Source organism: Podarcis muralis, chromosome 11 (assembly GCF_964188315.1).
Source record: "Podarcis muralis chromosome 11, rPodMur119.hap1.1, whole genome shotgun sequence".
NCBI classification, from domain to species: domain Eukaryota; kingdom Metazoa; phylum Chordata; class Lepidosauria; order Squamata; family Lacertidae; genus Podarcis; species Podarcis muralis.
In genome coordinates this window covers 51,735,355-51,753,857 of record NC_135665.1, presented here as the reverse complement: position 1 = coordinate 51,753,857, position 18,503 = coordinate 51,735,355, and the positions used below count along the sequence as shown (strand labels likewise).

At 43.8% G+C, this 18,503-nt stretch overlaps 1 protein-coding gene across 1 annotated transcript in view; it reads right to left on the bottom strand.

Moving 5' to 3' along the window:
* The window catches only part of ALPK2 (alpha kinase 2), a 68,330-nt gene that overhangs the window by 9,447 nt on the left and 40,380 nt on the right, over positions 1 to 18,503 (bottom strand). Inside the window, 8 exon segments of the mRNA XM_028749459.2 lie at positions 1,542 to 1,590; positions 4,616 to 4,833; positions 7,512 to 7,600; positions 7,728 to 8,002; positions 9,349 to 9,384; positions 9,474 to 9,601; positions 11,169 to 11,316; positions 12,812 to 15,776. Coding sequence (XP_028605292.2) covers positions 1,542 to 1,590; positions 4,616 to 4,833; positions 7,512 to 7,600; positions 7,728 to 8,002; positions 9,349 to 9,384; positions 9,474 to 9,601; positions 11,169 to 11,316; positions 12,812 to 15,776 — 3,908 coding nt within the window.

The following is an 18,503-nucleotide window of genomic DNA, read 5'->3' as shown; positions in this document are numbered from 1 at the left end:
TACGTGATGCAGTTACATTATTTGGATAATTGGTTGCTTTGTGGTTTTTATGTTATGGTTGTAATTACACATTGTTTTGTTTTTTTTAATGTATTTTTGTATCTTGCCCTGGGACCATTTGATGAGTAGCTGGCTATAAATACAAATCCTAATAACTAACACTAATAAATATATAAACAAACGAGCAAACAAGAGACCACATTAGTCCACCATTACTCTTTTAAAAAATGCAGAAGTACATGCTGAAGGCAAGAAAACAGAAAGATCCTCTGTGGAATCATGTTGTTTTGCATTTCAGGTGGCTCCTGGTTTCTAACTATGTAGTTGATGGGTTGAATTTTCTTATCCACCCACCTCTGCTTTCACTTGCAAATTAGCATCGTGATTCTCAGTGATTTGCATGATATGGTACTCTGGGCAATTTATATTTAAAGACAAAGCAGACCATTCTGAGTAGGCTGCATTACATCATTCTTTCAGTTTCCTTCCAGCAATGTAAACATTTCCTTTTTCTTTCCTAGTACAGTACATTATTGTATTCTCTCCGCACCCAGCTAGTTTTTCTTGAAGAAAATATTCATAGCCACTATGGATCATTTAAAAATATCTTTCCTATCTCCTTTCTTATCTAGAAGAATTTATGTTGAATACATCTTGTCCCCTATTTTACTTTTTTACAGCATGTATGCAAATTGCTGGACCTAAGCAGACTCTTGGAAGCATATAGAAGATGCATAAACTTTGATGAAGTCTTTTAGGAGTAACCAAAGCAAGGAAAGGATGAAATGAATTTTCCCATGCAACTAGGGTTCTGAATCTTTAGCATAACATGTCACCTCTTGTTTAAATTCATAAAAATGTATTTTTAAAAACCCACCCACACAATTTGTTTTCATAGAATTCCAACAGATCATTTCTTAGTTTAATGGTTTGTTACCTTCGCCCATCGCTTCCCCCTTAATGCTTCCCTTTTATCAAGGAAGCTCTTGATTCACCCTGTACTGGCTAACGCAGCAAAACTGCATAAAGTATGTGGGTAGAGCTCAGTTTGTGCATTCTGTGCCAGTGAGGTCTGCACTGATATTAACTCTAATATTGTGAGCTCTACATTGGTGAGCCCTGATAATGGATTTGAGCAGAATAATACTACTATATCCTTTGGCTGCTGCTACACACCCACCCACCCACACCCACACACCCCTGTTAGGAAGAATGATGGTTTGTTCCCAAATGGGTTAGGTAGAACATGATATTGTATGGGGGGTGGGGGACAACCAAGAGTTTCTGCAGTGTGTTTATCACTCCCTCTCCCAGAAGCAAACCAATGAGCCTTTTCAAAAGGAAGGTTCCATTAACATTTTATCCACCAGAAGAAGTCAGCAAGAAAGCCCTACTGAAATGCATTTTGCTTTTAAGAGCTGTGGCATAAAATGGATGCTGCGTGCTGCAACCTTCTCTATTAAGTTTGCAACATCACAAGGCTGATACAACAATGGGGGGGGGGAAACCAGGTCATTAAAAAATGGCGCTGCTTCACTCACCCTTTGGCCTGTGTTGCTATGCCAACGTCGGTTAGTTTCATTCCTACACCTACAAAATAAAACAGCAAGCTGGGATCACACAGGGGTATTTCAGGTATAGAAAAGCTTTATATATTAATGCAGTTTTTGTTGGCTTCACTGGTGATTACAGATGCTATCCATCACACTCTCTGTATATACCGTCACAAATATTTCATTTCTCCAAGGCAGGTTATTCATTCAGCACTGTTATTGAATATAGGTCTACTCTGGAGCATCTCTTCCTCTTAAGCCTTATCTATACCTTTTGCCCCACTACTGTGCCTCTTGATGAGCTGCTTCAGCTCAGGAAGACTTTTTGGATCTGACCCTCCACTCTTTGTTAGGTTCTGGTGTCCCAATAAAGATCTGCAGTGGGGATCCTGAATCTGCAAAGATCACAACTCACAGGGTGGAATGCAGTTGAGTATTTATTTATTGCGTTTTTACTCTGCCCTTCTTCCAAGGAGATTCGACTGGGGCATATGGCTCTCTGCCTTCCTCTTTTTGTGTGAGATACCTAGATGAGGGTAAGACACAAGGGAACGGGCCAAGGTCACACAGTGATCACTATGGCCAAGTGAGCTCCACAGAACTTCACCTCCTTCTGTTGCGATCACAGAAGTTGTCCCATGCATGGAATGATTTAGTTCAGAATAGTCCAATGTGTGGCTTGAGGGCCACACATGGCCCTCGGCAACATTTGACACGCACAGACCTCACACTGCCTTCCCAAAGCTGGGTAAGGAGGCACTGGGCTTTGGGAAGGAGGCATGAGGGCTCTGACAGGGTCCTAGAACCATTCCTCTTCCTTCCCAAAGCCTAGTTGCACTTTCCCAGCTTGGGGAAGAAGGTGGGAGGGCTATAGGACCCTCCCACCTCCTTCCCAAAGCCCAGCACCTCACTTAGGGGGCTATGGGAAGGCAGTGCAAGGACTGAGGATGTGCATCAAAGTTTGGCCTTGCTCCCCCACCCTCACACGACAAGGCAGTGTGCAGCTGCATTTTCCAGGTTGAAAATGGTGGCCCACTTGGTATGAAAAGTTGGACTGTGCTGATTTGGTTGGTCGCAAGCCATTGTGCCCATTGCACCTTGGTGAGGCCTGCTCACAGGCAGAGAGGCACTGAAATCCTGCAGTTCCAACATTGCATTGCTGAAACCTCTTTTTTGCCAAAATGTGACTAGTACAAGACACACTCAGTAATGCAGTTAGGTAATTTTAGACTGTGGACTTAACCATCTCAGAGCAGCCACAACATGGACTACAGCTGAATGTGGACCAGTCATTGCACGTTGGGGGAATGTGGGCAGGCAAGTGGTTCCAGCCAAGCCCAATCACTGGCAGCAGCTTCAACTCAGCAGTGCCACAGGTGAGAATGGCTCTGTGAGCACACCAAAGAGAGTGCAGGCATTCCCAGGCCAGCCCATTCACTGCCAGTAGCCATAGGAGAGCAGCTCAGTCAACAACTGAAGCAGGAGCTCTCAGCCCAGCCCACTGTGCACAACCCAATTGCTGCCTGCACCAGTAAAACTTCTGCTGTGCTGGCAGAGGGCTTGTTTCCCTTGGGAGTACACCCAGCTGAGCTTGTGTGCCAAAGTCTGAACCTAACAATAAGACCTTGTGAAGAATAACAGATGAGCTGAAATGAACACTGCACATTTCTTTTTTGAAAAAGAATCTATAATGCTTTCTATCCTCTTTTCAAACCGGTTAACAGCAGTGGAAAAATGTAGGAATTTCTTGCTGCATTTGTTATATTAGTTGAATATAGCACCATTGTGGAAGCTGAATACTTGCCACAGCAGGTAGATAATTCATTTCTTTCCTCTGACAGGAGGTAACACATTCTGAATAAAAAGCGCTGCAGCCTTGAGGAGGCTGGAGAAAAGGAAATATCCATAAATCTTTTGACAGGAGTTCTACTTTAGTCAGTGATGTACTGTACCTGCAGGCATCCAGCCTGCAGCAGCTACTGAAGGGGTGACCTGATCATGGGTTAGTCACACTTTCAGCTTACAAACCTCTACCCAACTTGGGCCCTTGGCAAGAGTCACAGGAAAAACCAGCTGAGCACCAACTGCAACAATAGACTGTGGGAGGGAGGGTTACCAAACTCTTTGTTCTTCCATGTGAACCCGACCAGGAAGGTGAAGTGTAGGTGGGTTCCCAGGAGGCAGGACACAGCAAGAACCTTTATTGAACTACATAACTGGGAAACAGGGACAAAGCAACTGCTTATATACATTCCTGAAAGCCCGGGCCACTCCCACTCCCAACGTGATGGGCTGTCTAAACTTCCAAACTGCGAATCACGTGAGTCACGTGATGTCTGACGTTTATAGAAGCTTCCAGGTTAAACTTAGTTACTGTTCTAAGTGCCACCCTCCATTGAGGGGGGCCTCCTCCCCACCATACAGAACAGCAAACACACACACACACACACACACACACACACACACACACAAATGGAACCTGCTCTGCTTCTGTGCTGGTCATAGAGCAGAGGAAGCTCCTTCCTTTGTAGCTTCAGGCCAACAAAAAAGGAATGCAGTGCTCTATCCCTTCTTTGACACCCAGATGGAATTTCAAGCTTTGGGAAGAATGCCTGAAGGTAGAAGAATTCACTTCCATGCTTGTGCACCCCTAATTTTCATCATACTACACAGGAGCAGCCCAGGTGTTGGGTGGAGCTGCAGAGAAGCCTCCCCAACACCAGCCTTTCTGCAGCTTATTTGGACAGGGCTGGGCAGTGGCAAGGTCTGAGCTGCATGGATACACTGGTGGAGCAGATCTATCCCTCCCACCAGTGTGGCTATGCAACCCTACCACTGCCATTCCACTCACCCATTGACACCAGTGTTGGGAGGATGGCATTACTGATACCGCAGATATGGGGACGGGGCTTTGTCTGTGAGATGAATGGTTTGCCTGACGTCAGCCAGTGAACCTCTGGCTGAAGTGAGGCTTGAACCAGGGACTTTATCGCTCACTTGTCAGCTGCTACACTTCCATGAGCTTGACATCTAACACGGCCATGTAGTGATGAGATGCTCACCTTGCATATCTGTTACAAGCAAGCTGCCACTGGTTCTCTCGTACACCCAGTGCTGAAAGGTGCAACATTTCTGGCCAGCTTCCGAGTCTCTTCGCAGGAAGTTTATTTCTTTCCCATCCCTGATGGAGTATTTCACGAATTCTCCAATCAGCTCCTCTTCCACGGTCGCATAAGGGACGTTGTTCTTGGGCCGATGAACAAGGAAAATAGGAATGATTCTAAAATAATAAATAAGACAATGACACATTATAATCCTAGGCAGCGCTTAAGGCTGCACTCCTGAGTCCATGCAGACTGCTGTATTTTTTTCTGTATGTTCTCTCTGAGACTGATGGCACATTATAAAATGCTGTCACTCCTGGGGGAACTGCTGTAAGATTTTCAACACGTGTAAAAGGAACACTAAAGGGGCATGAGGGGGAGACCACATCAGGATTATGGTTAAATCAACTACATCTGTGTGGATTTTCCCTTTAAAAAAAACACCTCTGCATGGAAATGGAAAGGGAACTTACCAGTCAACAGATGAAAAACAGAAATGAACTAGATAAAGGCCATTCCACCCACCCCTAGTTCTTTGTAACATATAGTTTTCAGCTTCAGAAAAGTAGTCTGTGATAACTTCGATTTAAAAAAATAAAGAAACACACCCAAGGAAGAAAAGTGTTTGGAGAGGTCAGGAGGGACTTGTTTTTAGGAAGTGCTGGAACAGGATTCTTTAGCAAATTACTGCAGCGTTTTTGAGCTGGGTTTCCGCTTGGAAAATCCTTCATAGATATGAGTACAGCTGTTGTGATGTGTAAATAAGAGCCCTAAAGCTATTCCATCATTGCCTCCAGAGCTCAGGCCCAGCACAGTGTGCTCAGATGTGCTGCTCGCATCTTCCCTTTACATTTTCCAGAGGCGACTTCTATTTTTAACTCTGCACTTTCACCTTGTTTGAACCAATATTTTTTTACTGCAGATCTAGAAATGAAGTGGCAGCCCTGCTGAACAGAGAGAGTCGATGCACACAACCAGGACAAACTGTCTCTCTCTTTCTTTGCATTATTGTTGGCATCGGTGTGTCTCAAGAGACAATGGAAGAATGCAAGGGTAAAGTGAAACCATTGGGAGAGTTACAATGCCTGCTGTGTCAGTGGAGGAATGACATGTTTTATTGCAGATGGAGCAGGTGAAGGCGTCTGCTTTTGCTGTTCCAGATGCACCATGGCATTTCTTCTCTCTGCGCTCCTCCTAGCATTCTCCTCTGGCTGCTGCTGTGGATACACAACCTCACTGCTGCTTCCAGGAACTACAGGGCAGGGTTGTTGTTGCCAGTCTTCACACCACATCTACAGACATCTTTATAATGCAGAGTTGGTACCTGGTACCTGAACCCAACTCCCCATAAAGCACATCCTTGGGGATCCTGCCATCTTACATTCTGTGGGCATGAGCAAGTCAGTGTAGCTGTTGCTGAGACAGAAGTGCAAACATGCTGCAAATATGGGCTTGGAAGAGCACATCTTTGTGTTATGAGACTCTGTCCTGCCACACATGGCAGGTGCCTATTAAATTTATTTCAGGTTAACCTGCACAATGTATTACGTGTCTCCCCCACTAAGATACTTTTAAATGATTCAGATTCATCTGAAGGAGGTATCTTATATCCTCTTGAAAGAGATGACAAATTTCAGGGATATGCAAGACTCATCCCCAACGTCATGCATGAACAAGAAGGAATTTCAGCGATCACTTCAGGAGGTGGCTATATATGACTATCCTACAGTGGAACAGCAAATCCTTTGAAAAAGATCTGAGGTCATGCTGGTCCAGCCATCCATTACAGCATTTAAACGGCGTTTCCTTACCAATGTGAAGTGTTGAGCTGGCGCCCCACAACAAATAATAATAATGATAACGATAATAGTTTGCATTAACAGCAATTTGAGTGCTCAAAGTGCTTCAGATACATTGGGTTGTACTCAGCGTAGCACTAAGGAGAATGTTCTGCTGTCGCAAAGTTTTCTCTTGCACAATTGAATCTTCACCCCCATGCACCCCCATCTGTTCTGGAGCTCCCCACCAACCCTCCAGAGCAGATTTGGGGGTGACAGAGGGCATGCACAGGTAGAGGGTTGGGAGGGGAGACCCATTGCACTAGAGATAATTTCTGTGCTAGCATAAATATTTAGTTGAATGCCACCCATTGTTTGTTTCTTGTGTGCATGATGAAAAAAGGATAAGATGACAATCCCTTGCCCTGAAGAGATTTCACCAGAGGTTTTCAACCTTTTTGAGGCCGCGGCTCCCTTGACCAACTACATTATAATGTGGCACCCCTGTGGGGATCAGGAACCTAGTTATGTCACCCCTTGCTTGCAAAGCTGGCAGCTTCTCATCCTTTTTTGAACACCCTCCAATGTCCATTTCCAACAGCAAGGGCTGGTGGACTGGCTGGCTGGGCTCCCTCACCCACTTGCTTGCTTATTCCGAGGCCACCTCAGCTCCTGGCAACCAGCACCTCCTGACCAGCCCCAGAGGCACCATTCGCCTGCGGAGCTTGTAGCCAGGGCTGCTGCAATAAACAGCCACAGAAGCCTTTGGGAGGCAGAGATGCAAGAAGGCATCAGAGGGAGGGAGGGAAGGAAAGAAGGACAGAGGCCAGTATTGCCTGCGGCACCCCTGACTATCATTCAAGGCACCCCAGGGTGCCAAGGCACACTAGTTGAAAACCACTGGCTTACATAATCCAGTATTCAAGGCAGAGGAAATAATAGAAGAAAGAGAGGCTAATTCACTCCTAATTCTCATTCTTGTCCAACAGCATGCATGGAGCTAGGTGTGGATGTTATCCATCACACCATTGTTACGGTTGCAACACACGTTTTATTTTTAAAAAAATGTTACTCACTCAGGCACCTCTCCAAAGCCCTCCAGAGGTTTTGTTTCCGCAGCATATATCTTGGCGTACTCTCTTGCCGTGTTCTGAACATAACATTCCTATATAAAAGAGAATCCAGTGGCATGGCAAGAAAGGAAACAATTAACACAGTTAACCGTGGCCATAGTTTAAAAGCTTGGATGTCCCCACAGGCCTTGATTAAAGAAGGGTACAGCAAGCACTTACCTGCAGTGCCAATTTGTAATTCTTTTTCATGAGTTCATCGTTGTTCCTGGTCCCATATGCAATGGCATTGTGCACTTTCAGAACACAGGGGTGTCCGGGGCCGAAGACGGGAACTAAGCCTTGCATGACTTTGCTTCGGAAAGCCTTTCGGTGCACTCCTTCCCCAAAATGCAGCTCTTCGGTTATAATCCTCCCATGCAGGCTGTTGCCGAAATAACTATCACTGATGAAATCTTCCCTGAACATAAGCTCTAAGAATTCAATCTCTTCCAACCCTACAAATATATAAATATGCATAAGACCTCAACGAAGAAACTACATTGTGCTAAGTAAAAAAATGTATGCGTATGCGTGCCAAAGAGAAATCAACTGGGGGGGGGATTCACTGTAATGTTTTCGATACAAACAAACAAACAAACAAACAAACAATCAAACAAAACTATGACAACTTTAGACTTGGGCAGAAGAGCAATAAGCTCTGTGATGAAGGTTGATATGGAGCATAAAGCATCTGTGATCATGCATGGAAGCTACCAAGGCTTCAGGTCCTACAGTGGATCTTCCTTGTTGGAAAAGCAGACTTAACATGCTTTGGGGAAGGCTGATCCCTCCAAAGCCTGGGATTTGGTGATGTGATTGCTGTGTATTCAGGGTCAGGAAACTGGTGGGGAATTTATGGCTCTCCAGATGCTGACAGACCCTTCCATCCTGACCTGCATTCTATACCATTTCTACGACTACCTGGGAGTCCCCTCTTAGCAATTCCATCCATGTATAAAATTCCAATAGCAAAGGCACACGAAGACGCGTTTGCAGGTAATGAATGAAAAGCCATGCAACTGTTTTTAAAGGGGATGGAACGATCAATCCTGCTTCAGAACAACTAACCATCCACTAGACTGAATAAGCTAAAGCTGACTAGCACAATATGTCCAGCAATGATGAAACCTGTTGGCAAAAGTGTTATCTATGTTTAGCACAGGCAAAGCAAAACACATGCTGGTGCGATTAGAGAAATAGCAACATATGGGGAAAGTATTTCTCGTCTCTTAATTCCTTGCCTTTCTCCTTGGGTAGTGTTACATAGCACAAGACTTTGCAAAGGCCACATGTTTGGGCACCGGGAATGCTTGTATCAAAACAGTTCATTGTTATGGTTCCTTTCTCTCAGCAGAGTCCCTGTGGGGCCACTTCAGCTGCTTCAGTTTCAGTGGGGCTTTCTGACCCTGCAAGCTAAAGCAGCAACCTTCGCCAAGCGAGTGAGGCAGACCCAGGGAACCATAATGATGGGGAACCTAGGTACAATGTTCCTCTTCAAGAAAAAAAGTCAAAAGCAGAATGTGGGCTAGGCTCTCAAGGAGTGGCTGATGCGATCAGCGTAGGAGAGCTCAGAATAAGGTGACTCAGTGTTGATGGGAAGACTCTTCATGTATACTCAGACAGACTTTATTGTACATTACTGCTTCACATATTTCAGGGCAGACATTACAACCATCTCTGTCACTGCGTCCTAACAAGCCCTGGCTCAAATTAGTAACAGCTATGCAGAATATGCCCCAGTACGATTATGACTTGGCACGATTCTCCATAGGTGAACAGGAAGAATTCCATATGGACTTACCTTCAACATCCTGAAGGCTAGAAAGATGTTCCAATACTGCAGAGAGAACAAAAACAACACAGGCAAGGTTTAGACAGTAAAACAGCACCTTGGTTTGTCTTAAGAGACAATATGTTAGAATTTACCTTCAGAGGTCAGGGTAAATTCTGCAGATGCTTTCCCATACATATTCTTCAAGCAGCAGTGGTACAGCCCTTGGTCCTTTTTACCAGCTTGAACTATTGCCAGGGATACTGGAAAGTCATCTCCTGCACTAGAAGAGATGTTAACATTGGAATGTTTGTGTTTTAATACCTTTTCTGCTTAGTTTTTCAGAGGTTTGTGTGATCTCTTTGTCTTCCTTCCCCTCTCCCTCTAGTTCCCCACCCCCATTACTGGAATCTAGGGAAATATGGCCACTGTTATTAGTTATTGCTGCTGGAACAGTAGGCAAGTAAGTGGCTAGGAAGGAGTTATTATTCAGCTCAGATTTAAATCCAAGCTGGGGAAGAACATGGAAGTCATAATACTTGCCTTGATTTTAAGGCAAGCACTATGAGTTGCTGAATCTCATACTTAGCAACATTTCTAACAGATATGGAGTGCCAAATTTGAGTCAGGCCTAAAAGCAAACAAGCATGTAAATAAATGCACATGAATGACCCAATTCCATGTATACATCTGAAGTCACTTGACAGCTATAGGGTACCACACTCACCTATACCACCCACTCCAACAGCATAGGTTTCATATGTTTACAAAATGTGCAAAGGATTTTTTATAGGAGCTATAATCCATAAATGTTCATTTCAAATATATCTACAGGATGCAGTACTTGTTTTTTTTTAATACTGCTTTTATTGATTTTCAATAAATAAATTTTGAGAAAACAAAGCAAGATAAATTTTGAGAAAACAATTGTTACAACAGTAAACCACAAATAACTTGTCCTGATAAAATTACAGGCCATGTGCTGTACTTGTTGAATTTGTTAGTTCTGTTGCCACTGGTTCCATGTGCTCTGTCAATGCTTAGAATGTGTGTTAGAATCCAGGAATCATTTAGGATTAAATCAATCAAGCCCTGCTTCTTTCACTGGTTCTACTGACTTAACTGCTCTATGGCACAATAATTTATTGTATCCACAAATTGTAGAGATAATCCACACACACAACCAGTCCTCACTCACCCCTCATTATGTGTACTGCTGCGTGCAGGAGATTCCTACCAATAACTCCTCTTCCTGACAGCAGCACTCCCGTACCTATAGAACTGTGCACATGGCAAGGCTGTTTGTTGCTCAGCCTTTACCAAAAGTGTCATGGGCTTTGAAGACAATAGAACTCAGGATGCAAGAGAGAAACGTGCTAAGAGGAAGGCACGCTCGGCAAATCCACACCACGATCAACTCCCACCCGGAAACCAATGTCCCCACTGTGGAAGGATGTGTGGATCAAGAACTGGCCTCCACAGTCACTTACAGACTCATTGTTAAAACCGTGTTTATGGATGACAATCTTACTCGGCTACGAGTGATCACCGAAGAAGAAGAAGAAGAAGAAGAAGAAGAAGAAGAAGAAGAAGAAGAAGAAAATGAATGAATGAATTTATGTTACCCAGTCAATCTGAAGGTTGTTGAAGTAATCCATTATTACAATATCTCTTCACTAGGTGCAGCTGTCATTTCTCTCCATCCCAAGATACCATCAGAGCTTTAGCTATCAAAATAAGCACACTCCCTAACATGCACACTCTCCTCCACCCATCCAATATGCACACTCCTGTCCACGCATCCAAACGGCATTGAAAAGCACGTATGTTTATTGCGTAGCTCTCCTTACCTTCTGTGAACTTGGGCAAGTAGCTTAGAGTCTTTAGTCCATGTAATGGTGGAGTCTTCGTGAATTTCACTAAACTGGCAGCACAATTTGATATTTCCAGAGAGGTCAGGGAACAGTTCAGCTTGGATTTTCTTCACCAGCTTTGGTGCTTGAAGTAAAACACAATTCAGTGAGTGGCTTAAACACATAGTAAAACCTCAGGACCAATTTAGACATTACATGTCTGTTGACATGTCATTCCTGTAAGTTCATTGTAAGTGTAAGAGTTTAAAAATAACAATGATGCATACACCTTGTAGATTGTGAACCATGTAGATTTATTTTGCTTAGGGCTATGGGTTTCTTTTCTGATGAAAAATCAATCAACCTTTTCACTTTACCCTGGAGCAGCGTTTCCCAAACTTGGGTCTCCAGCTGTTTTTGGACTACAAGTCCCATCAACCCTAGCTAGCAAGACCAGTGGTCAGGGATGATAGGAATTGTAGTTCAAAAGCAGCTGGACATCCAAGTTTGGGAAACACGAGTGAAGCGATTGTAGCAAGCAAATTAATATTCTTCCATAATATTGTTTTTTTCTTTATAAATGTTTATTTAAATGTTCTAAGTCAGTGGTGGGTAACCTCTGAGCTTCCCGGTATTTATTTCCATTTATAAAATCTTTTAAAATATTAGGATGGCGTACGACAACAACTCCCATCGGTGCCAACCAGGATGATGGGATTCATAGTCTAGCAGTACTTGGAGAGCCTCTGGTTCCCTAACCCTGTTTTGAGTCCAAACCCTGGCCCTGAAGATGGGAGCCACAGCTTCACACATATGTTCATGTGCCAAACTATCACTAGCCCTGAGTCTAATTAAGCAGCACTGTCCACAATCCAATTAAACCAGAGTGGTTTGATTTAATTCTAAACCACATTTTTTATATTATATTTAATAAAAGGAAGGGCACACAAGATGGTAGTTATTAACAGATTGGGTAAGGACTCACAGTTTTGTAGAGAAAACTAAGCATGTATGCAATAGCTGATTTCTCACAATAACCATTTCATGGGACTGAGACGTCAGATGATAGCAATACTTCTCTTTTGGTAAACAATATTGAATTGGGGAGAACCCATACTTCAGTGGTACAGCTCATGCTTTGCATATAATAGTTTCTACATTCAATCTCTGGCAGAGGTGCCAGCTTGTGAGGCCGATTAGGGGGGCAATGTCACACACATGACATCACACACGTCTGGCACAGGACATCAAGAGCAACTAGGGGTGGAGCTCAGCATGGTGACCATGGAGATTCAATGGCCACTGGCAGGACTCTGCTTTGACCCTCCTTCCCCTTCATGGCAGGAGGAAAAGGAGGAGCAGCAGCTGGCCACTGGATCCGCACTGTGCTAGGCTCCACATTTTGCCTCCTTGCTTATGGGACATTGGGGGACCCCGGCCCCTATCCCTAAAATACTGAGGGGACCAACAAGGGCTAGGCCCCTAGAGCTGGCACTCCTGATCTCTGGCATCTCCACCTACAAAGCAACTCAGAAAGCAAAGACAGGAAAGACCTGTGTCTGGAGCCTAGGAGAATTTCTGCCCAAGGACTGCTGATGTGTAAGGACAATTTAAAAAAATAAATCAGTTTCTAAACTTACCTTTGCTGTCTTTTTTGCAAGGCAGTTTCCGTTGTTCCCTCTTCTCTTCCCTGTGAGTTGGCCCAGCCTCTGTTCTTGAGACTTTTTTGACACAGCTGGCCTGGTTGCAAACATTTTCCTTTGCTTCAAGGCGCGGCTTCTTAATTTGTACCTTTGGTGCCATCTTCTTCTTTACGGTTTCTTGCTTACGCTTCACGTCCTCGGTGCTGCTGTGATGTGAGGGTGCCTTGCACGGTTTGGAGGATTCCTGCGACTTCGTCTTCCCTTCTCCTGCAGTTGCTCCTGAAGTGCATGGCTGAATTTTGACCTGTGGCAGCTGTTCCTGAGAATGATGGCTGTTCTTGGAGGCACAAGGCAAGATGCTGACTAAGTCCCCTATTGCATGCTCTGATGAATTTAGGCTTTGCTTCTCACCATCTGTGAATGCTGTGGCTTGATTGTGACCTATAGATGGAACTACACACTCTCCCACTAATCCCCCTTCAGACACACCAGCTTGCTCACCGGAAAGGACCACGAATGGATGCACAAAGTCTGTAATATCATGCCAAGAATACATCTGTTCTGAATTAATAAGTGCCCTCATGTAAGGCTCCACTTCCTCTAGGTTACATTCAGTGGGCTTTTGAGTTTCTCTGGCACCCCTTTCACACGGGATTATTCTGGTCTGACTTTCTCTGCCTACATGCTGGTACTCATCCTGTTGTAGTTCACTGTTTTCGTGCCAGGAATGTGTGTGTTCTGAATCGATTAGATTCCTCATATAAGGTTCTACTTCAGTTTCCTCAGGATCATGTGAAATAGACATTTGTCTTTCTCTCTCACGCTGGACTGTTTGAGTGTTACTTTTCTCCACCACCCTTTCATACTGATTCTGCCAATGTTCATCCTTATCCTTCTTAACTCCGACTTGCATGGACTCAGTTTGCCTTAGGCTTTCAACTGCCTCTGGCGCATTTGTACCAAACTTTCCTGACACTAGTTCGTTTGTACTACAACCTTCGCATATGCTTTCCTGTAGAATCTGATGCTGAGCACAAACGATTGAATTGCTTGCATTTTGATTATCCTGACCTGTACTGTGACACTCATTTCTGATAATACTTGAAGGCTGAACAGTGTTTAAAGCTGCTGACTTGCAAGGTTCCGATGGAGAACATGCAAAATCCAATCCTAACTCTAAATGGCCAGTAATGCTAGATTTGTTTTCTGATACCGTTTGATGAGAATCTGATGGTGGCATCACGTATTTGCATTCTAGGGCAGCTTGCCCTATGCTTGTCCCAAAGTCCCTATTTTCTTCACTCATGTCATTTTCATTGTTCTTGTTTATTTCTAAGAGAACTTCAGTGTAGAATCTAACTTTGTATGATGCTGTGAACACTGGTTCTGCTTTGGGCCCCTCTATTTTTTCATTGCCCTCAACAGCTTTAGGCTCAGTAGCTAAAACTGAACTATGTTCTTCCGTGTGGTAGCTGCAATTCTGTGCATCAGATACAGCTTGAACATCTTCACCATTATTGCCTCTCAAAACATGATAAATATCACAATTATTGTCACTTCGAGCTTTCATTTCTGACTCAGTTCCTTTCTCCTGAAATTTCTCTGCAACGCTTTTATCGACCGCCGTAATTGAAAAGTGTTCTTCAGTTCCAAATTGATCATTATTTTTGCCAGAGAAATTACTGGATGAATCCTCTTTCAGTGAAAGCTCAGCAAGATTAGCACACTCTTTTATTCTCGAGTAGCGCAGTGTAACATGAGACTCTTTAGTAGGCATCTCGTCAGCCTGTTTTGCTTTGGGGCCATCTGTACAATGAACAATCTGTTCAATACAAGACAATGGGCTGGGATAATTAGCAGGTAGGCCTTTTAACATTTCTTGGCCACGTTCTAAAGGATCGCCTGGAGCTTCTGTAAGTTTGAATGGAGATTCTACTCTACAAGACTGGAAGCCACCATCAGTCATAACTGTTTCTTCCTGATAAGCAGACATATGAGCAGATCTATTATGATCAGGCTTTTCCTTTTGGATATGGCTGCTTAATGGATGAACAGATGGCTTTTCTGTTTCGTGTCCAAAGGCAGAGCACAGACACATGGCATCTGTTTCTGCAGGTAGTGCAAGAGAGCTGTTGTCCGTGGTTGTACGGCTACATGCTCCATCTCCTTTTAGCGCACTGCAGTAATCAGTGTGGACTTTCATTACTCCTGCCAATTCTGTGACAAGCTGATTATCTTCTGTTAGATTTCCTGGCACATGCTGCCTAGTGCTTACATCCCTCGCAATGTTCAGCCCTTCAACCTCCTTGGCAGCGTCAGTCCCAGCTGCTGAACTCTCAACTTTGCTGCTTGCGCAAGTCAAGTCACAGCCCCAGTCTTCTCCCTCATAAAGAAGCATCTGTAACTGCTCGTGCATGGATGATAAATCAGCATCTCTGACCTCAGGTTCTGCAGCTTCCAAGGCTCCCTGGGAATCCGATTTGGACAAATATTGAGCACAGGGAATATCATGGACTGCTTTTACCTCGTTAGACTCACAGGGCTTCCCTCCACAGGCCTTTGCTCTTTCCGTCTGTATATTGGGCACAGACAAAGGAGTCAGAATGTCACATAAGCCTTCTTGCTTAGAAGTGACATTGGGGTGTTGTGCTCCAGGTGGCACATTGCGGCTTGCCGTATCGTCCGTGATTGTGAGATGAAGAGATTGATCCCAGCACGGCTCCCTCTCATTATGAGTCCCATTGGACACACAAAGGCCAGCAGAGTTTTCCAGCACTGCACTGCCCGTTGGAAATCCGTTTTTGCCACTGACCTTTTCTGAAGCTGACTTTTCAGAAGCAGGGCTTTTTACAGGGGAAGATTTGAAAACAAATCTCTCGTCTAATACAGGCTCCGTTATAAATAGTTCCAGATTACCACTGATTGGCACTGTGTTGTCAGAGTCAGCTTCTTGTTGCTGTACCTGGAAGAAATAGGGCGAGGGAAGGAATGAAGAAATAAGACATGTTTATGAATTACGAATTAGGCTATTCAATCAGAAAGCCCACGTGGGACTGGGCCCCAAAATGATAATACAGTGGTAACTCGGTTTTTGAGTGTCTCGGAAGCCGAACGTTTCGGTTTTCGAACGCCGAAAACTCAGAAGTAATTGCTTCCATTTTCAAATGCGCCTCAGAAGTTGAATGGCTTCTGTGGTGTGTTTTTCAATTTTCTCAATGAAAACTGCAGATGGCCCTTTGCACCTCGGTTGTCGAATGTTTCAGAAGTCGGTCTTCCAGAACAGATTATGTTTGACAACCGAGGTACCACTGTACTCTAATGTGCGACTAACCCCATGATTTATCAACACCCATATTATACCTATTATCCATTTAAGTCAACACGCTAAGGCGTAGTATGTATGAAGTCATGTAGGTTTAACAGGGTTGGCCTTGACTAGGGTACATGCATAGGGACTGCAAAAATAAGGCCTTTTCAGGCCAACATTTAGCATTTTCAATGGGGGAAATGTAAGCACACACTTTACCTTTCCACTGGAATCAATGAGACATAAAAAAGGTTTAACTTTTGCTAGTTCACGCACCTAGTTTAAAATCTACTATTACTTTAGCCTAAGCCATGCTGAAGTCATATACTGTAAGTGACCAGGGATAGATCAATTAATAATCTTCTTATGCTTTCAAATGATGACTTCATGGAGAAACTCTGGACCAAGTCAATGAACTCACTCACCCTGATCTTGTGATTCCTTGTGGGAATCCCATACCCAGAAGGAGAGGGAAGGTCTAAATCAGGTGTGGGAAACCTCCCCACCCCTGCAGATGTTGTTGAACTACAACTCCCATCAGCCTCAGCAAGCATGGCCAGGGGTGATGGGTGTTGTACAACATCTGCAGTGTTAAATGTTTCCCTCATCTGGTCTACATCTACAAAGCACTGCATGTGGAGAGCATTCCTTTCTTTTGTAGTGACAGGGGAAGCTCTGCTAGGTGAGGTCACATTTCTGGAAATCAGAATCAACATGAGACTCTGGATGAGAGGAGAACTTGTGTGTGCGTTCATGAACCAAAGCATGGCACCTGTTCCTTTTCAACACTGCAGAAGGCAAATGCCCTTTGGGTTGTTAAAGGTGAGAGAGCCTAGTTTCTTAGATCAAATTAGTATCCATAGAACATGGGTGGGGAACTTGTAGCCTTTCAGATTCCATCACTCCCACTCAGCATAGCCAATGGTCAAGGATAATAGGAGCTGGAGTCTAACACCACCTGGAGAACCACAGTTTCCCCATACCTGCTCTATGGCATTCAGTAAAATTAATGAGCAAATGAAATGTCAATTAAATATAAAATAAAGCATTTAATGATCAGTAATTCCATTCAGCCACAACAGCTAATAGCTGCAGAACTCCATATGCAGGAACAACGCACTTCTTGGTATCCAGTGCTGAAATAACAAGGTAAGACCATCACCTTCAGATCAAGTTTATGAGCTTATGGAAGCATATGCTTGGCCACTGGTAGAGGAAATACACTAGGCTAGTTTGAGATTGGTCTGGTTCAGTAAACCAGTCTTAGTTCTTAGTTCTTATATATACCATTTCCCAGTAGTGATGTATGGAAGTGAGAGCTGGACCATAAAGAAGGCTGATCGCAGAAGAATTGATGCTTTTGAATTATGGTGCTGAAGGAGACTCTTGAGAGTCCCATGGACTGCAAGAAGATCAAATGCATCCATTCTTAAGGAAATCAGCCCTGAGTGCTCACTGGAAGGACAGATTGTGAAGTTGAGGCTCCAATACTTTGGCTACCTCATGAGAAGAGAAAACTCCCTGGAAAAGACCCTGATGTTGGGAAAGATGGAGGGCACAAGAAGAAGGGGACGACAGAGGACGAGATGGTTGGACAGTGTTCTCAAAGCTACCAACATGAGTTTGACCAAACTGTGGGAGGCGGTGGAAGACAGGAGTGCCTGGCGTGCTCTGGTCCATGGGGTCACGAAGAGTCGGACACGACTAAACGACTAAACAACAACAACATATATACCCTTGATTTATAACTCTTACCAGAAGGGACCCCTGGCTATTAAACTTCAGTCAAGAGAGGAACAGCTTTTTAATTTTTTTTCCAAACAGATATAAAACCATGGATCAATTTATAAAGATGATTATTTTTAATCAAATTAAGAGGATTTGGAAACCTGTAATCTAGACTTTGATTTACTGTAGTGATGGTGAGCCTATTCCTCTGGTTACAATACACGTTCCCAAACCTCAGTGTTACCCACTAAAATATATTTTGGTACATTACTTCACTTGCATTCAGTGAACATAAGCTTATTTTGAAGTCTTAAAATTCAGTACAATTTAGGGTGTAACTTTATGCACTCTTATGCAACAGCAATTCTCACTAACTTAAATTGGGCTTACTTCTGAGCAGGAACGTATAGGATTGCAGTGCAAGTCAAGTGCTCCTCTGACACTTTTTGCATTGACAGTCACCATTTCAATTTTTAAGATTAGCCTTCTGCAAAATGTCAGCTCCGTTTCTTGTTGCTTGGTACACCCTCTGCCTAAATTGTGCCTAACCTTTTACTAAAATACTTGCTGGGATTTTGCTAACATCATATGATCGGTCTACCCTATACCACATGAGGTGGTAGTGTGAAAAATGAAGAGGGACAGCTGTCTCCA